This window comes from Colias philodice, chromosome 18, assembly GCF_061535455.1.
Source record: "Colias philodice isolate Cphi_HAF_F1 chromosome 18, ilColPhil1 Martin Lab GWU primary, whole genome shotgun sequence".
Taxonomy (NCBI): domain Eukaryota; kingdom Metazoa; phylum Arthropoda; class Insecta; order Lepidoptera; family Pieridae; genus Colias; species Colias philodice.
This window is the reverse complement of record NC_143103.1, coordinates 3985465-4006633: the sequence shown is the minus strand read 5'-3', so window position 1 is coordinate 4006633 and position 21169 is coordinate 3985465. Positions and strand designations below refer to the sequence as shown.

At 33.9% G+C, this 21169-nt stretch overlaps 3 protein-coding genes across 5 annotated transcripts in view; 1 reads left to right on the top strand and 2 right to left on the bottom strand.

Annotated features, from left to right (window-relative positions):
• Positions 1-6933: 6933 nt before the first annotated feature.
• Positions 6934-12519, bottom strand: LOC149480343 (serine protease ea-like). Its single transcript, XM_089706428.1, has 7 exons — positions 12337-12519; positions 10041-10183; positions 9263-9428; positions 8699-8871; positions 8235-8346; positions 7610-7784; positions 6934-7311 (listed from the first exon to the last, which is right to left on the bottom strand). Exons 1-7 carry the CDS (start codon positions 12392-12394, stop codon positions 7071-7073), a joined length of 1068 nt encoding a protein of 355 aa, XP_089562554.1. The 5' UTR covers positions 12395-12519; the 3' UTR covers positions 6934-7070.
• A 600-nt stretch (positions 12520-13119) lies between these two features.
• On the top strand, positions 13120-18559 carry LOC149480342 (phenoloxidase-activating factor 1-like). The gene is made up of 7 exons (XM_089706675.1): positions 13120-13197; positions 13823-13962; positions 14516-14663; positions 15270-15445; positions 15554-15662; positions 17529-17712; positions 18297-18559. The coding sequence occupies exons 1-7, from the start codon at positions 13146-13148 to the stop codon at positions 18544-18546; spliced, it is 1059 nt and encodes a 352-aa protein (XP_089562801.1). The 5' UTR covers positions 13120-13145; the 3' UTR covers positions 18547-18559.
• A 299-nt stretch (positions 18560-18858) lies between these two features.
• Positions 18859-21169, bottom strand: part of LOC149480339 (nephrin-like) — a 104391-nt gene continuing 102080 nt past the window's right edge. For 2 of the 3 annotated variants that reach the window (XM_089706470.1, XM_089706472.1), the window contains exons 10-14: positions 20842-21001; positions 20164-20502; positions 19759-20034; positions 19371-19547; positions 18859-19082 (exon numbers count right to left, since the gene is read on the bottom strand). In XM_089706470.1, the coding sequence (XP_089562596.1) occupies positions 18910-19082; positions 19371-19547; positions 19759-20034; positions 20164-20502; positions 20842-21001 (1125 nt within the window). In that variant the 3' untranslated portion in view covers positions 18859-18909. Of the gene's footprint in view, positions 19083-19366; positions 19548-19758; positions 20035-20163; positions 20503-20841; positions 21002-21169 lie in introns of all 3 variants that reach the window. The other variant, XM_089706473.1, reaches the window with a different exon arrangement.

Genomic DNA, 21169 nt, shown 5'->3' with positions numbered 1-21169 from the left:
CTTTATTTGAAAGAGTAAGGTGTGCAGATAGTATACCTACCAATAAATCACACAAATTTTTATATTATATAATATATTAACAATCCCAGATGAAAAGTTAATCAAATAAGAACCAAAAAGTTAATCATAATGATTAAAAGTATTAGAACTTATGAGATTGGTTCAAGCGTACCTTAGTTAACCTTTTGGGCTTGAAAAGTTAAAGTTACTACAATTTTCACTATCTTTAGCGTAAATCTGCGAAAGCGCCAGTAACGACTTTCAATTACGCATTTAGATGTTACTTACAAAATGAAGCAACAGCTGATCCCGACGAGGCAATAATACCTCAAACTCAAACCTTTATTTATTCAATTAGAACTCTGTAGAAGCACAATTGAATCATCTTAACATAGAATTACCACCTGTCTCAACTCACACAGTTTTAACCCAACCTGCTACAAGCGGACAAGAAGAGAACTTGGTCCTTACTTTTGGAGTCAGAAATAAATTTAAAAGGTCACCCCTTGAATAAGGCAATAAAATATCAAAACAGGTAAACGGTTTTAATTATAATACAGATTTTTAACATCCAACCAAACCGTGCGGTATCTATTAATGTTTAGAGCCAACGCCACCAATCATAATCTAAACATGGCTAGTACTTTCAGTACAATGCATGAATTATTTATTTAAAACTGATAGGTCATAAACTCTGTACTGGAAACAACAAAACTGCAATTACTACAGCCAAGTACGTTACTTTTAATCAATTCGGTTTTAAGATATATGATTTACATCAGAACTTATATACCGAAAGCCTCGGGACTACATAACGTGACTTATCTTCTTATACTTATATAAAAATGAATCGCAAAATGTGTTGGTAAGCGCATAACTCGAGAACGGCTGAACCGATTTCGATAATTCTTTTTATATTCCTTGAAGTACAAGGATGGTTTTTATGTAGAGAAAACGTAAGTACCACGAGCGAAGCCGGGGCGGACCGCTAGTTTATAATAATAGTGTTTGTGCACAACACTAGGCAGTCAACAGCTATATGAACGTCAGATAGGAAAAGAGCCAAATTTATCCAGTCAGTAACAAAGGATTTTAACTATAGTTACTTTATTCTAATTTAACCAACTACTACTAGCTACTCCGTATGTCTTTTGGATAGACGGAGGCAAATAGGATTTTTATTCCAACTATATCATTTGATATTTTGAAAATGTACTCCACATTTTCATACCGTCAGAGTCATTTTGCAGATTATAGTGGTGCAGCACTGAACACTGTCTATTAGGTGGCTGATGCTGCTGACCGGGCCTTCAGTTCCGCTTTCCAGAATACCTTCACCCTTCTAGGTGTTACTACTACTGAAATAGCGGTACTCTATCGCGTCGTTCAGGTCTCTAACTGACTAGGATTTCTCATATTATCGTAACAACCCTTGCTCGTTCTAACGAGGATAAATTATCGCCAAGGAATTCTGCTGCAGGATAATGGCAAGAGAGATTATAAGCTTAACTATGCATTATTATGTTAAGGAATATGGTGGGTTTTGAATACTATCGTCGTCTGAAAGTATCTCCTTTCGATTAACTGCATTAAGGATGCAGATTTGATCCCATCTTTGTTCCGTAGGAATGCTACGACAGTCTAAACGTTACACTGAACAAAGAAAATTGCCCTGAATATTGTCGGTTGTTCCAACATCCGTAATATGGCTAGCCTAAGGTTAGTTATCCCTTGATTGTAACTGCTACCAATGGAGGCATTGCTCTTGTGTTGTCCACAGTTGTGCGAGTGCAAAAATGAAGAACTGAGCTCGTGGGGAGCTATGTCGAATGAATCTGTGTTAAGATTATGACAGTATAGGACAGTTAGCTGTGGATGCGAAGACAGGACATTACTTTATTCATCCGTAAACACGCGAGGCAGCCACGGACAGCGATAAAGCAAGAACTAAACTAGCAAAGTTTAGTTCGCTTACCAGACTTTGTCATGTTTTAAATGCAGTATATCCTCTGAATAGCATTGCATTTATGACTATTGATAAACTTAATTCACCCGTAAACACGAGAAGCAGGCACGGATAGCGATATAGCAAGAACTAAACCAGCAAAGTTTAGTTCGCTTACCAGACTTATATTTTAAAAGCCGTATAGCCTGTACATTTCATTTATTGCCCCCCCCCCCCCCTCAAAGCAAAGAAATGAGAAGTCATTTGGCAGAGCTTTCTCGTTAAGGGTAGGGGTTCCAAGTAATATCTAATAATAAGAGGCTTTTGTTTGGAAAGATTGACTTTCCGTTATTTATCCTCTATCCTATGTAACTCAACAGTCAGTATTCTCAGCATTCGTTGAGTACTTAAACGTTTTACGTTAATAGTTGTATATAACTTTATTATACAATATAATAATCCTGGTGGGATGACAAAAAACTTGTCTAACAAACGATTATCCTATTCCCTTAGCGATTTATTGTTTGAGCCCCGAAGAAAAATCTCATGGGTGCAATAATGAGGTCAAATGGGTTGAAAAACGAGTCAAATAAATTGCCTACAAGACCGGGCAACTAAAATAGGCCTATGAGAGGTCAACTATACGTAATCAATCGTCATTTGTTACATTCAATCGCTTTGCGATTAAAAAATCTCTTCCGATGTTTGTATATGAAAATTGGTCGGCTAGTGCCATTTAATTACGATACCAAACATACCGTTGACACAAGGCTTGGTGACAATCCTCGAAACCACCGCCACAAATCATCTGCGAGAAGATATTTGATCCGACTCGCCTTCCTTTGTTGTGATTAGGCTTTGCATTGGTAAATACAATTTGTTCAATTCCAATTTCCATAATTGGTAAACCAATGGTGGTTTCCTGATTCCTGAAGCGTAAACTTTTAGGATACGAAGTATCAATTTCATGCGCCCATTATTTGACGTATCTAACCTTTATTGTATTTGTGTAATAATGTCCTATAATATTTATTTATTTTATTTATTTTATTTATTTATTAGGTCATTTACTATACTGCCCACTGTGAAGTAGATTTCAAAACCTTTTTCTACCTACCTTAGAAGAGTGAAGATCCGATACGGTTATATCCAAAACTTCTTTCGTGGGTCCTCGTTGACAAAAGCAAATATCTATGATCATTTTAATGATCAATCCTTTGTATATTTGCACCAATCGCCATTAAAGCCCCGCGAGGGCTGATATATATTTGCACCATTTCCCCGTGGGGACGGTTGTTATCAAAGCCCCGCGAAGGCTGATATATATTTGCACCATGTCTCCGTGAGGTACTGTTGTAATCAAAGCCCCGCGAGGGCTGATATATATTTGCACCATTTCTCCATGAGGGACGGTTGTAATCAAAGCCCCGCGAGGGCTGATATATATTCGCACCATCTTTTCCGTGAGGGACGATTGTAATCAAAGCCCAGCGAGGGCCGATATATATTGGCACCATTTCCCTGCGAGCGACAGCTGCGCGAGGGATGTTTGTAACTAGAAATAAGTAGGGCCTGCCAAAAAATGCTTAAGAGACACCCTGCGAGGGTGAATTTGACCTGGCTAATCCCTGCGAGGAGTAGTGGCCACATTTATGTATTCTGCTTCGAGCAAGCATACACCTTAATACACCTTAGTGCTAATATAAAAATAGCAGTAAATAATCATTTAAATAATATAGCAATTAACAAGGTCCTTTAACTTATTTTCCAATGTTAGCGACATTTAATAAATTCATAATTCAAATCAATTCACTAAATTTTAAAATGAACTTCGATTCATATTTATTTTTGTTCATGCAATCGATGTAACATTTAGTTGCTTTATATCCGTTAACATTCCTTACGAACGCAACCATACCGTCGTAGGACGTTATATTTAATTGCACAAAATAATCTCCACTCACCCGCAATTTTTTACTTTTTGTCAAGGTGTACAAGTTTATAATATTATTCTAAAACGTTAGAAGTGAATTGTAAATCCTTTGAAATAAGTGTATCTAAATCTAATTTATATTAAGATATCTCGATAATTATTATACGATAACCCTTTCAGCACAAGTTCAGTAAACCAAAGAATTTAATTGTAAAATTTTTGGTACTTACTCGTTTTAACAAAAAAGTTGCATCATTTGAACATAGGAAACGTTATTTTCAATCAAATTAGCCGTGTGTAATATGTCTATTTTCACATAAAAACGGATCAGAATAATACTCATAAAAGGACACGTATAGACTACGGATAGTTTTGAATGTGTGGAACATTCATGGTACGTATCTACTATACATGAGCGAATTCCATCATTATTCAGTTGAGCGGTAACTCCCGTACGATTTATAAAATAATATCACAACGTGTTCTGACATGTCGTGACTTCTTGGAGCTGACTCATCTCGTTCGATAATTTTTAGTAATAAACTATGATAGGAATTCCGAACCGTTCCTAGCGATAACGACAATGTAATAAAGTCGTAGCAATGGATTGTATGCCTGTAAAGCTTTGAGTTGGCTCATATCCATACTAAGTATTAATTGTAATTTTTCCACGAAAAATTCACTTGTACCCTTGTAATAAAAACACATTATTAAAAATGAAATAAAATATTAAAAATATCTATATACAAGAGAGGGTATTTGATATATTATCTAGTAATATCAAATAATCACAAAAGTAATATTAACGATTCGAGTAAAGCCGAACGGTAACACCGTTAAAATAGCTTTACTCACAGTATTAAAAATTCAAATATTAATTAGTACATATTGCATAATGAAATATTTCAAAAGAAAAGTTACTATTTCAAGTAAAATGTAACGGTTGTATCGTTAATTTTAAATATCTTTATTCATGCTATTAAGTATTTAAGCATATTGAAAAATAAACTATTGCTGAAGGATTCATTAAAAACCTCAGCATTTTAAATAAAGTCCAACGATTATACCGTTGACTTTAAAGATTTTTACTCATTTTTAAGTAAAATATTATTAGAATAGATGTAAAAATAACTCACTGTACCGATCCGACGGGATACACTTTTTAACACTTTTAGCACTTGCTTTAAGCAATACTTAATACTTAATAGCACCAAGGTTGTAGTCTTGTAGACAACCTTCTCGCGGCGGAAGCTAGACGCCAATGAAAAACATCCAGCGCCCGACATAATCGTGCGCCCCGCTACCTGGTGGAGAGGTGTGCGAGAGAGATAGCATACATACAACAGAAAGAGAGGGAAGAATAGGCGGAAAAAGCTAGGTGCCTTCTCAATGAAGTAAGCTTCAAATTACGGTCAAGTGTTTAATATTAGTATAGATTAATATTATAATAATATGTATAGTATAGATTTATAACTTTGTAAACATTTTAATCTCATATAAACAGCTGAACTTTGACATATTATACTCATATCTATAACGGATTTATATCTATGTAATTTTAATTGTTTCCCGGTGTATTATGTCATGTTTTGCTACTTCTATGTGTGGAAGACTAGGATTTGGATCGAACACTAAAGATGATTAAAAGTTGAAGAAGTAACCAAAAACTATAAATTGCTATCGATATCGATAAAAAATTCTACCGAGTAGACTATAACCTCTCAAAACTTATAGAAATATATATGATACACCGCTAAATATATTGAAACCATAGCCAGGCAATGTAAGTCGATGATTCATAATAAATATTTTACTTACATTAGTGACCAATTCTGAAGTTGGTTATTCCTTTTTAGAGGCGGTTTAATCAAGTTTTTAATACAAAAAATCCTTCGAAAGGGATGTGTGGCATTTTAATGGAATAATTCTAGAATTTAACAGTTTTCTCATAAAAAAATTAACATGTTTTTAATATCGTTTGTGCCTGCTTTACAATCAATTATAAATGTGTAACGAACCAGATAAAATAACTATATTACATCATTGTTTATAATATGTAACTTGTGAGTATGCTGTAGATAATTCGTGCATAAATTATTATTGATAAACGTTTCTCACTCACGGCAAAAAAGTTATGTCATTCATTTAAACATTTGCGAAATAAAAAATGAATCATCAAAATCGGTTCACCGAGTCGTAAGTTCTGAAGCATCCACAGTCGCATTGAGAAGCACCTTCTCTTTTAGAGCTCGTTGAAAATGCTTTCAGAAAAAACGTAAATTTTTCCGTAAAATATATGATTATTAATATATAATTGTGTATCAGCTTGGATTAAACCGTTAAACATATAATTTCATTAAACGGAAGGAAAATATAAAAATGTTTATAAAAATCTTATTTTTTCTAGGAATTATATTAATTTCCTTTTATGTGCGTAAATGAGAATGATCAATTTGATGTATACTATTGTGATCTATGATCTTAGAAATATGTGCGATTTTTATTAATGTTTCTAATTGTATTGTCTTGATTTGAATTGTATTGCTTGTGTTTATTGTATATTGTGAAGTCAAATAAATGTTCTTTCTTTATTTCCAATGGCTTTTAAAAAGGACTTGATTTTCTCGTATAGCAGCTAGAGATACAAAGCTACGTTTAGTTCATTTTTATAAGAATTTTATTTTGGGCAAAGATATTTTTTTATTTTGAAGGCTGTTTCGTTTTCTGCTACGAACTTTATGCTACGAAGACAAAATCTAATGTGCCGCGAAGCTCCTAATAGCTCCCAAAATATGTTCCTTCATTATATTATAGCATTTCTCTTCATTACCTACGTAAGTATAGGTACTACTACATTCGCGCTATGAGTTATATTTTCTTAGGAGTGTTCTCATGGTAATGTGAGCTTATGTATGATTATGTGTATATAATATTACGTATTTACGGTACTGATTACGTATTTTTACGTGTGGTACATATTATAATGGTATAATTTTTTATCACTAAAATTAATAAATTAAACACAAATAATATTCAAAAATAAAACACTGTCATGTACCTACTTAGTATCTTTATTGAATAAATATACGTATTGAAAGTAGTTCTTATTTTATATATTGCTTTATATAATAACTCAGGCTTCCTGTTCGATACTGCTGGCGCTTTCTATAAAATCATATTTCCATGGTTTCTTTATACTTGAATTGTATCCAAAATCCAGCCAACCATTTTGGTGACGTCCACAAATATCTCTGGTGCGTTTCCAATGCATTCTTTAGTACCGTGTGAGTATATTCCGTATAAAATGTATCGGTTTACTCGGTTGTATTTACGGATTATCATAAAGGGATCACCCGCTATGGTGTTGCATAAACTATTCGGGTCTGTGATCACACAAAACGTGTTTTCCATCGATGTCACGTTTACTTTCAGCCTAAAAAGATAGAAATTTGAGGTTGTATATTTTACCTTTTACGATATTAATTATTATATTATGAGGTAATTAAAAAGATTCCACTAAACTAGTTAACACTTATTTAATTATTTAATTCTATACAGATGAACATTTTTTCAACATTTATTTGGTTGGATTAGGTATAACATTATTTTATGTCTAGAAGTTTAACCAATATTACGGTATCAATAAATACGTCATAGTTTAAATTACTTTGAAATAAAAACTCTTTCTAAAATTAATATTAGATAATAATATAAAGGTAAGCTGTACAAACCTAGAGAGAAGGGATATGCACAAAGCCTCAGGCTTAATTTCGTGTTGAAATTTTTGAAGTTGTCCATAATTTCTTTGCTCATATATACCATTATGGGACCATCCTACTACTGTTCCTGTTTCATTGACTGAACTCAGGTTTGCGTGTATCGGAAGGCATATTGGGGCAACATTTCCTGCAAGATAAGTTATTAAAATTATTATTCAGTGTATGCTTAGACCCAAGCCTTGACGTCATTATTTTTTTTAGATTCCTCAGATCGTGGGCTATATATACCCCATGTATAATAATTTTGATTTTTTAAAGTTCCGTTGTGTAAAACAATCCTGGAAAGTAGCCTATGTCACTCTCACCTAACCTAACAATCTTGAGACATAAAAATCATACTATAAACTATATAGCTTCATATCGACATATCGAAAAACAAATGCACACACTTTTGCTGTGATTTCGCTTTGTTTTCCTCCATTTCAAACAATTGTCACTCATCGATTAACTAATTATTATATTTGATTGACTCATCTTGTATTCATAGAAGTCGAGTTACGGTATTCATGGGATTAAGCATGGGATTAAGAAAAACCCCATTATTACATTATTACATAAATATTATACTTGTACTTACTAAACGAAAAGTCTATTGGTTCCCGAAGTTGAAGGAGTGCTAAATTGTTTCGAATTTCCGGTATACTTCCAACATATTTTGGATGCTTTATTATTTCACTAATGAAAATATTCTGTAAAAATAAATTGTCACTGTTAGTGCTTACAACTTAGTATTATACGAACAAGCTTTATTACATTATTTATTAACAAAACTTCAAGATTATGTGTAATATACACATTTATAATTAAAAATTAAATTTGTATATTAATACTTAAATATTTTATTAAGCTATTGCATAGCTTCTATGGCGGGCCTTGAGCGCGGGGACCGAATCCAGAAATTTAGTAACGAATAACCTCACGCTCCCCACTCCGACGGGCGCGGAGGTGTGGCTTGAAGGTATAGCATAGCATGCAATAGCTTTACCGCGGCAGTCCCCGAGTGCCACACGTCTTTTTTTGTATATAAAGTAAACCCCAAACCTGTGTATGATCTTCACAAACTTCCGAATTATCTGGCATGCAGTCAATCGGAGTGTTAGGATTGTAGTCGCCCACTCTAACGAAAGTGACGGAAGCGTCGGCGCATGATGCCGTCGTCAGTATATAATAAGAGGATATTATGACCCCATCGCAAACGAATTTTTCGCCAAATTCTGCAGAAAATTAAAACAAAAATTCTATGAAAACACGCGCTCGCCGCACGGGACAACAACAGTAGGTAAACATTGTCATTACAACTTTTGGTCTTTTTTTTCGTCTAGCTCCCTTTCGCAACGCGCAATAAGAAACTTCGTTTCAAAATCTGGTCAGTTTATTGGTGCGCATAGCACTGAATGATACAAACTGACGGTCGGGCAATGCGTATCGTCAGGGCCGATGGTACGCACTGACGGTCGATGAAGCTCTGTAAACGATCTAAAGTTTGTGCATTTGTTGCTGCTAGTCTCAATTAAGTATTTAGAATTTTCTGAACTCCTAAACGTTTAATAATACCTTTTTACCTAAATTAGAAAAAATAGGCTATAATAATTAGTAAAAACTTACGATATTCAGTTCCTATGAGAGCTATCCACGGAAATTCATATAGTTTTGCACTCGGCGAGTTATTGGGAGTCACATTTATGATTCCGCAGCTATTCGGCAGAAGGTAAAAATTTCGATGTTCCGTGAAATCCTCATTTGGCGGTCTGACAAAATCTGAACAACATACCTATATAAACAGGGTGTTGTTATAAAACAGTATAAATTATAATATGGTTAATTATTGACGATTAAATTTTTAAAGATGACTTTTACCTTCACTACATAGTATAAAACAAAGTCGCTGACGCTGTCTGTTCGTCTCTATGTGCGCTTAAATCTTTAAAACTACACAATGGATTTTTATGCGGCTTTTCTAATATAAATCATACATCTTTTTTTTTAGCATTTAACAAATTAAAGTTACCCCAGGCTCCCAAAATAGTTATAACTGTTTTTCAGGACTATGTGTCTTCCTTTATACCATGTAAATGGATAGAGTGATTTTCAAGGAAGGTTTTAGTATATTACTTATAATATTTTATTAGATTTTAGATAAAGCAGGTGAAGCCGCGGGCGGAAAGCTATTCGTTATTAAACTTGAATATTCTCCTAATGTCTCGGTTGTTTCGATAAAATGATTTGTGACTAATAATAAAAAATTTCAAAATACACAATAATTGGAGGACTGACTTGAAATGTTATACAGATTTTTGGTTAATCTTACTAATATAAATTCTATTTATAATACATGATGAGACATGGCATTAAACAATTTCAAACTTAAAGACTGAAAGCTCACCTTAAGAATCCTATTTCCGTTTACGTACTTTACTCCACAAAACTGATTTTGGAAGCCTTGCTTAGTGTCACTATCAGCATCTTCTGATAATACTTCAAGGGCCCCTGGGCATATCGTGAATTCCATGCAGTCACTACATACCTCTGTAATATTATATGAACTTTACTATCTTTACTTCCTTATTAATATTTTAAATGCGTGCGTTTTATTGTTTATTTGTTAGTTTTTTATCTTTCTTTCACTTCATAGACAGCGATTTTATTTTATATTTATTTTTATACTAGCGACCCGCCCCGGCTTCGCACGGGTGCAATGCTGATACTAAATACACTACAGAAAAACTGTAAACGTTGTACATAATATAAAAACATAGCGACCCGCACCGGACGGCCGCGGTACCGCCGCAAACGCTACGTCCCGCAATTTTTAAATCTGTAATATCTTCGAAAATATTCACTTAAATCATACGGTGTAAAGGGCCATATAGATCTATATTAAATGAACAATGTATTCAAGGTATTTAATTGGTTAAGGATTAATGCTGTATAGGTTAAAATCGCTTCGAAAATTAGCCATTATTTGTCGTAAAAAGTAAATGACAAAAAAAAGTTATTGTGGGTTATCCATAAGAGATAGACATATACCATCGCGGACTTTTCTGTAGACCTTTTCAATGTGTATAATACTTAGTAAATTATTTTGATAAAACTCGTAGGGTTCAGCCTGCGTTTGCAATGTACGCGGAAAAAATGTAATTTTTTACGACATCACATTGAAAACCTCGAAAAAAAACAGTACTTCTCCACTATTTAATGGATGTCATTATACATATAAACCTTCCTCTTGAATCACTCTATCTATTAAAAAAAACCGCATCAAAATCCGTTGCGTAGTTTCAAAGATTTAAGCGTACAAAGGGACATAGGGACATAGGGACAGACAAAGCGACTTTGTTTTATACTATGTAGTGAACTATCACTATTATTCTCACGAATACAACCTTTTACTATAAATAAATAAATTAATTAATTAACCGTTTATTTCACATCATAATATATTAGTGACTCTATAGTATATAGTCTTTCGGCAGTTTTGTCTATAAAGTTTTTCGGGACTTTCAAAAATGGCTGTTTGAATGAATGAATTAATATAGATTTAGGTATGATCTTTTCGAATTTCCATTTTGTCACTTCTTTTACGTGTCGCCGGTCACTAAGTTACTAGTATTTATTTTTCAAGTAGTAGAACATTAATGTATGTGCGGGTTAGGGTGGTTTACTATTTTCTCTACCCTTTGGTAGTGCTAGCATAATAAAATGGTTGAAAGTATCACGGTATAGTAGGGTGGTGAGCAAACGACAACTGACTGCAGGCTTCTGCTGCAGATGATATTATGTACTGTTATAAACACGTTGACATCATTTCTTTGAAAAAGTTTTAATTTACTGGCGTATTTTTTAAAATATGCTCAAAGAGATTTGGAGTAAAATTATGTAACATATTGTGCATAAGTTCCTGTTATGCTGTTTATTTTTTTATATGTTTGTTCGTTCAATCGTGACTCCTAAAAGAACGAATAAAATGTTCACGCAATAGTACCTATCAAACTCGTATTCTGTAGATAGTTTTAAATTTTAATAACTGATTAGAAGCATGTGTAATATAAACAATTTTGTTGTCAATACATTTTTTTTTATTATACTATATCACTACATAGTATAAAACAAAGTCGCTTTTTCTGTCCCTATCTCCCTTTGTATGCTTAAATCTTTAAAACTACGGAATGGATTTTGATGCGGTTTTTTTTAATACATAGAGTGATTCAATAGGAAGGTTTTAGTGTATAATTTATTAGGTTTGAGACAAAGCGGGCGAAGCCGCGGGCGGTAAGCTAGTTGTGAATATAAAACGTTTTTGTTTTCATTAATATAATAATATGTATTTATATTTATAAGATAAAATTTGACAAGATAATAACATGCAACTTTTAGTTAAACACGCATATTTAATCTATACAAATATTATAAAGAGGAAAGGTTTGATTTTTTGTTTGTTTGTTTGTTTGTATGAATTGAATAGGCTCCGAAACTACTTGGCAGATTTGAAAAATTCTTTCACTGTTGGAAAGCTACATCATTTCTGAGTGACATAGGCTAGGTTTTATCCCGGAAATCCCACGGGAACGGGAACTATGCGGGTTTTTTTTTGAAAACGCGGGCGAAGCCGCAGGCGGACAGCTAGTCTTACATAAATCAAAATATATACTCGTATGTATTAAAAGAATAGGGATACTGACTGCATTCAATTTTATCTCGTATCAGAAGTAATCCAATCACTATTAAAATGTGTATCATTTTATGTTTCCTTCATCACTAAAGAACTCAAAGATGTTAACAATTCATAATATTTTAATTCGGAACAGATTCTATGTAATTTCTGACCTTCAACACTGAGCGCTGGGTGGCGACTGATTAACATTATGTTATTAATAAACCGGAATATCTGATGTCTGTGCAGTCATTGCCATAGATTATACACATATATAGTCATTGCCACCGCTCTGACCGGTCATGAGCTGTCCAGTTAACGCAAACGTCGTACAATGAACGAATGTTCGCGCGAATGTATGGGAAAACATTTGCAAAATGTTGTCCTACATCTGCGAATGTGAGTTTCCGGTATTAAATCAACCAGATATATGTGAGACGTAAAGTATTCGTAGCTTTGTAGATAAAATTACATTGTTTATTTTAATAAAAAGATAAATATTATCGCGAGGTAACCGAGATATCTAAGAATTAAAAGTTCGTGCTTATTAATTCTTACTGTGCCCCTCAAATTCTTCTTGCTGTGTCCTTCTAGAGTAGGTATATTATGTCAAGTTTTCGTCATTTAAAACCATGCGGATCATATCAACTCTTAACATCAACGAGCGAAGCCGCGGTCGACAGCTAGTTTATAAAATTCGGCTCGCATATCTATATATATTATGTGAGAGATAAAGGTCATCAAGGATCACATTATTTCATCGGCAATGTGCGCGCCAAGTTATCTTGTGCGTTAATAATTTAATATAATAGCTTTTAATTAGTGTTTGAATACAAAATGCAATATATTGTGATATTTGGATTACTATTTACGTCAGCAATACATTGTAGTAAGTATTATTTTAAAGTTTAATGAAATATATTAAATACGATTAATCTTTAGATATCAAAGAAGGAGGAGGTTTCTCAATTCTTTAGATAACTTCGTCGTTATGAACAATATTTTGTATTTATTTTTGTTATTGTTGCGCCCAGATTTAGGCGACAGAATCTGGGCGCGCAGCAGTGCGTCTGCCAAGACGATCTTATTTTTGTCAATTTAATAGATTGATTTAAGTCTTAAAATATTGTAATTAGTTACTACCGGCTTATGATATTATTCTGTGATGTGCTATGAATGCGGCATGCGCCACCGCAGAGTAGCTGCGCGAGGGACATGCGCAGCTCGAGGCTCGCGCCTTGATTTATGTGATGTATCGATAGTAGGCTCCTCTCTACACATAACTATAAAACTTGTGACCATCCACATCACGAATCAATCACTTATCGTCTTAGTATCCGTTTCCATCAGTACTAAGCTATATGCATCAATGAATTTGATTGGTGGATGTCAAACGCATCCACAGAAACGTAGCACGTCACTCTCTGGTGGAAAAGCAACCTTAAGAATACTAAATTTACAATCAATTGTGCTATTTTGGTTGATATAATACGAGTATATTGTTTGTATTTCAGAGGTTTGCAATGATTGCAAACCGTACACCTCATGTCCAGCTTTTGACAATGTCGGCCTAGAATTTGATGATATAACAGAAACAGAATTCAAAGAAAAGTATTGTGGTGTGGAATATATTGACGGTAATAGGATACCAAAAGTAAGTCCTACTAATATAAATGAGAAAGTTTGTGAGGATGTGTATGTGTGTGTTTGTTACTCTTTCACGCAAATACTACTGAACCGATTAAAATGAAATTAAGCACACATACTTGGATTAACACATAGGATAGGTTTTATCCTGGAAATCCCACTGGAACGGGAACTATGCGGGTTTTTCTTTTAAACGCGGGCGAAGCCGCGGGCGGAAAGCTAGTAATTCATAAGAATATAATATGTATTCTGATAATACCACTGATGTCTGCTTGTTATATCACAGTGACATCTTTTTATTTAATTATAATATCTGCTCGTCTAAGCACTTACCTCTGAAACACGCTGGCAAATATACTCTGTCTTAATTTTTGTCTAGACACACGAAGAAATTCTCATCGAAAGACTAAGAAGCTTGTTCTAACGACCAGTTTTAATAATATACCTAAGTAATGCAACTTTTCAATTTAAATAATTTATTAAATAAATTTAAGAAAACCTCAATGTGATATCATTCTGTTAATAAGTTTCGTTAATAATAAATCTATTGTTATTTCGAGGTATGCTGTTCTGAAATAACCAGGAAACATTTAGACAGGCACCCCAACATAAATTTGTTGCCGACAAGCTGCGGTTATATAGACAACTACCAGACATCTAACCGTGTTGCGAATTTATATGAATTTCCATGGATAGCTATCTTGAATTGTAAGTTTGTATTTTTGTTCTTGTTTGAAATACTATAATCTATACTAATATTATAAAGCTGAAGAGAAAAATTCTTTCGGTGTTAGATAGCCCATTTATCGAGGAAGGCTAGGCTAGGTTATCATCACGCTAAGACCAACAGAAGCGGAGCACTGCGGGTAAAACCGCAGGGCACAGCTAGTAATTTATATGGATGCTTATGTATGCTGAAGAAGATTCAAATGAGTATTTGTTTAGCAGCATGTGCTGGTACCTATTACTGGCTACTGCGTGTTCCAGAGTTGTTAGTTAGTAGAAGTTGCTCAATGTTGCAATGTTATATATTGTTGAATATTAGAAGTTGCCAAAAATTCGTTTCCAGAATTAAATTCGATCGCTCTGGCGGGTCACGAGTGGCTGAGTTGGTTAGGCATCCGCCCCGGTTTGGCGCGAAAGGATGCGGGTTCGAGTCCCGCCTCGTGATCGATTTTTTTCTATTCTTTATAAATTTATTTTTAATATTACTTATATTGTTACGACTGAAGGACTGATGTATACGATCATGAATAAAAAAAAACTATTGATAAACAAATGATACCCACTGATTCGAATCTTTGTATGTTTCAGCTCCTACCACAAAACTGGAATGTGTCGCAATTATTATAAACAGTAAATACGTGTTAACTACCGCCTACTGCGCCAAAACATTTAGACCAAATACTGTACGTTTTGGGGATTATAATCCTAAGAACGAAATTGATTGTATGCCTGGTGCAAGTAACATTTGTGAAAATTTCATTCAGGTATTAAATATTAATCTATATGTTTTTCTGATAAGGACGATTAGTTACCATATGAGTGCACTACTGATTTGAGTTGTTTTGTATATTGTTGTAAAATATTTATTACAGAATCTTACAATCCAGGAATTAATTCCACACCCAGAACATGTATTAATATCAAATATTAAACATAATATCGCCCTAATTCGTGTTAACAATGAAATTGATTTTTCCCACAGTAAGTACAAAATTTAATTACAAAATTTCAAACAAGTATCTAGTACAGTTTTATATTATCTGTGCTTTTACAATAACCAGCTGAAGCCTGAAGTCTTGAAGAATCCTTTTGATTCGGAAATACGCATAATAAATATACAGGGTGTAATCGTTAAGTGTGCACAAGCGATTATTCCGTAACTATTGCAGATATCAAAAAACTTTAAACTGATATCGAAAGTACTTAACCTAATGAGTAAAATGGCCATAATAATTTTTTAAAAATAAAACGAGAAATAACCAAAAATGTTACATTAAACGCTCCCATACAATTTATTTCCCATACATTTTGTATTCATAGTAGATTTTCGAAGTGACGTCCTTATTGTGCATTACAATGAGGAGGTCTATTTACAGTTTCTAAATGAACTTCCCTCCAAATTTGCGAAGTAATTAAAGCAGAAAACCAAAAAAACAAAAAAAAAAGCTAAAATCTTTCATATTAAATGTATAGGTTGATCCAAAAGTAATGATAATTGGGTATTTCCTGTGCACATAAAAATATAAAATAAATGTTTTATGCTTGCTCATGTAATCACTAAGTTATCACAAAAAAATTATATCTACAGGCCACGTTTCCAAGTATTAACATTAATTTTAATGTGAACAGTGCGAGCCAGAATGTTTCCCGACGAAAAGAAGAAACAACGATTCGACATTTAGAGGGTGAATTTCTAAATTTTTAATGAGATCAGGATAATTTTTTGTCACGATTTGTGACCATGGGCGTTACCTGGGTTCACCATGTTTATGCTGAAACCAAGAAACAATCAATGGCCTGGATGCGAGCTTCCAAAGTGACGGTGAAGATTTTCAAAGTGAAAATTAGTGGGATAGATTAAAGCCGTAGTTTTTTGGGACGCTGAAGAAATGTGGAGTATTTTAAGAAGGTAGCCACTACTACACAGGGCTCTTACTACACAGACCAAATTAAAAGATTGCGGGTAGGTTAGTAAGAAAAAGAGACATGGCAAACTTCGGTCTTGAATGTTGGTTCACCAAGACAACGCACCAGATCACAAAGCGTCAGTTGCGATGGCTGCCAATCAAAAATCGGCATTGAAAATGCTTGAACACCCACCCTGTTTGTAAGATCTAGCTCCTAGTTAATTCTATCTCTTACCTCGGCACAAGAAACACCGTCGATACAAGAAATTTTAAGACGACAGCGAAGTGATGGCCGATTTTGAGGGGTTTTTGTAGATGAAGTCAAAGTTTCTTTTTCTAAGTTAAGGAAAAAAAATATCGAAGTATATTATCTAGTTAGAAGACTATCTAGAGAAATACATAATTATTTTAACTGTAATGACCTTGTTTAATATTGATTATCATTACTTTTGGATCAACCCATGTACATGGGATATTCATATCTCATACTAAATGTATGGGAGGGTTTAAAGTTAATTTTTTAGATATTTCTCGTATTATTTTTAAAAATTTATTATGGCCATTTTACTCATTAGGTTAAGTACTTTCGATATCAGTTTAAAGTTTTTTGATATCTGTAATAGTTACGGAATAATCGCCTGTGCACACTTAACGATTACACCCTGTATAGAGAAGTGATCTCTCAATTACACTTATTTTGTTATTCATTTAAGTATGCTTAAAAACGATGAAACGGCATCCATATTTTTTTAAAAGATTTTATATAGTTAGATAGAACCTCTGTTCTCGTCTATAAAATCAGGTAGAGCAGGGATTAACTCACTTTAATATCGAGATTTAAAACACCATAAGTAAATTCGATAAGAATTTCATGTTATCTACAATCTCAACAAAATAATTTAGACGGAATTTATCATAATGAAAATTTATATCTTTTCAGGAAATATAGCGCCAATATGCTTACCGATATCTGAACATATTCAAAGTGCTAATAAAATAAACACGACTGGCATTGTAGCAGGTTGGGTCACCGACAATGAAAATCGTGAATTCTTAAAATATTTGAAGATACCTGCCTATATAGCTGAACCTCAAAAGTGCAAACTTAATACTATTTTGGATTTGTTAGTATCTCATCTCAAGTTTTCATAAGATTAAGATATTAGAATTTTCGTTTTCAATGTGTTTGGTCGCTCGATATAGTTAAGTATGAAATATCGCTTTATAAATTTTGATAACTACTTACTAATTTTTGAATGAATCCAATCTTCATTAAATAAAATAAATAAATAAATATTTCAGGACAATTTTTCACACACGGCACGATCTGATCCCATACTAAGCTTTCGCTTGTGTTATGGAAACCAGACGGCTGATAAACATACTTAAATAATTATAAATAAATACTTATATATAGACAATTAACACCCAGACACAGCAAACATCTATGTTCATCACACAAATATTTGCCCCGAGTGGGAATCGACCTCTGGCTTGGCAGGCAGGGCCACTACCAACCAAGCCAACGGTCAGTCAATTTCATTGGTTTCATAGAAAATAGTTATATCTGGTAATGTCAGTTCATAGTTTTGTGGTGGACACAATGTTACCACCAAGAGGTCGGCCGTTTGTGCAAACGTGTTGGAAATAAAATTTAAATTTAAGGAATAGAATTTTATGTCATATCTAATTACACATACATTTACAGGATGTTTCGTAGTGAAAAAATATATAATAATATTCTCCCTGAAGATACCTTCTGTGTGGTCTTTGAATCTGGGAAGAAGGTGGAAGGTAGGCTTAATGGTGATCCCTTTATGGGTATTGATGTAGTCAATAAAGTGAACCGATATGTTTTATATGGGCTACACGGATCGAGTTTGTACATAGGAGACACCAGCATATTTGTGGATGTAGCAAAGCATATGGAATGGATTTTGGATACTATAAGACCTTAAAATCAATATTTTAACAAAGTTTGCGTGTTTTATTATTACAAAAACCTTTTTTTTTTGAGGAAGATTGTAAAATATTAAGATTATATTTTTTGAGCCTGTGTTTTTAAGATTAATATCATATTTCGTTATAGGTTACTTACAGCAAATTCAAACGTAATTATTAAAAGTAATTTTTTAATTTTTCATTACCTTCCATCCCTTGATTCTCTGCAATCATCGTGGCATAAAAGCTATTAAACTTCTACTACTTAGACTTCCGTGAACTATCTAACTAGTGTTCAGCTAGAGTAAGGTAAAAGAAAAATATTCACAGGCAGTTCAACAATTTATTATCATAAATAGAGTATAATATTAATTTCTTATTTACACTGCACTCTCCCTATGTAGCGTTAAAGTCACGTCTGGTGGTGGTGGGTCCCACTCCCATATCGTACGTGGTTTCCTTCGCCTGTCCAGTGTGGGGGCGGTCTCTCCAGACCCATCAGAATATCCACTGCTACATGATCTTAGACTGTGGGAAGCGTGAACTTTATGTTCTGAAAAAGATTATTTGCTTTGTGAACCAGACTGTTATGTATGCGTTATAAGAAAAAATGATTGTGTCTAGGAAATTCCATGTAAATAAAAGTTTAAGATTTTTTTCTTCAAATTCACAATTATATGAGAGGATATTGTGTATTTTTAATATGCTATAGCTTTGGCAGCTTGACGAGTTTTTTTTAATGCTCTTTTACATAATTTATATAATACGACTGCAATATGGCTTACATCCGACTAATAGTTTCTTAGGGAAATCGTGATTAAGAAAACTCATGCTTACCTACCTCCTATCGTATCCAAGTAGTCTCTAGCGACGTCATCCAACTGCAACACCTGGATGACAGGAGCTGGCTTGCCTCGCGACCGGCGCACGAGTCGCACTAGAAGTGCTGTTGACGTAATGAATACTACCACGAGCACGATTGCCCCAACGGATATACCAACATCTCTGTCCAAGAGAACTGCAAATAAAATTGAAAACATTATTTTAGTTCAGTTAGTTCTTATTGTAATTTATTATTTTACAAAAAGGTATGTTTCCTTGTATCATAATGTGTTGAGGTTTATGTTTTATTGTTATTACTACATTTCCGAATTTAAAAGTTTGAAATATTCTAGCGTGCTTTCTATTATCTATCCTGTTTAGTCAGTAAATAAGGTGTATCTACTTACATTTCCACCATGGAGCGCCAGCTGCATGTAACAAATTCTCAGTAGGCCGTAAAAGCAAAGCCCTGGAACAGCCATATCTATTACACGCGGAAGCTCCAGCTTCGTCCCCAAATTTCAAGGTTCCTAGGGGTCCTCTCACAAGCCAGGGCACTCCACCCCCCTGCGCCAGCGCTTGGCTCACTCCAAACCCCATGGCACCTCGCCGTTCAAGAAACAATGATGCATTCGAAGTAGACATTCTCCACACAGATACTTCATAGTATGTGGCATTTTCAACTGAAAATACGAACGTTATCCTTACATTATTCATATCCTTCCATAAAACCAATTCAATAAAAGTGATAGCAGGTTATACAGGATATATAGGAGCAAAATAATAACAAAATAATTGAAAGTAATGATTACCTGGAACACATCTCATTTGAAACTCCTCATATTCATACGCCAGATCACATTGCTGAGGTTGGGGAGGTCTCAACTGTTCCAACGTGAATAATTTCTTACACGGTTTTTCTTGAGATGCTATGCCGTTACCAGCTTCACAACTGGCGTCTATAGTATGGGATAATGTCCCGGTTATTTGACTTAGTGGCAAGATTGGAGACCCAGTTGTAAGATGCTGCATCTCCTCATCAGATGGCTGAATGTGCCAAAAGAACGTATCGGGTTCTGGCAAGCCCCGAACGTTGCATTTCAGTGTCTCCTTAACTAAACTAATTCCTGAGCTTATACATTCCGGTGGATCTAGAAATGAAATAATATTAATAATGATAAATTTTTACATATTTAAGTGACTGCACAATTATTAAGTTAGTGAATGAATAATTAAAATACGATTTCCAATGATTCAAAATTGGAACATTTGGTTGGAATTTTTTTACTGGGAACTAAATTGCTCTAACAGACTCAGAAACTAAATTATTCGCAAAATTTTGGGGTATCCGGGTAACGTTTATATTTTTGCAGAAAGAATATTTACGTATTACTTATTTTTACGTACTTCGATTGATATCATTTCACGTATCTAGTATTATATTTTTACGTAGAAAGTATTAAATTATAATTTTGTTCCTTAACACTTACAATAAACAATAATACTGATGAATTCAGATCTTGTTTCACCAACGCTGTTGCTAGCAGAGCAGGAGTAGCGCCCAGCATGCTTCCGATCAGCTTCTTCTACGATTAGAGCCTGGTTGTTCGTCTCACTGCCCCATATGCTGTTTGGTTTAATTTCTATTTCCTGCAATTACAATTATATTCTGGTTTGTATTCAAAATAAATGATTCACAAATTTTTTGGTCAAAAACTGTTCTATTAAATTTGAGAGCTTTTCGTTTTCAAAGGTTTAAACATACTCAATGATCCATTTCATTTGGTGATATTATTTTAAATGTTATCATTTAAAATA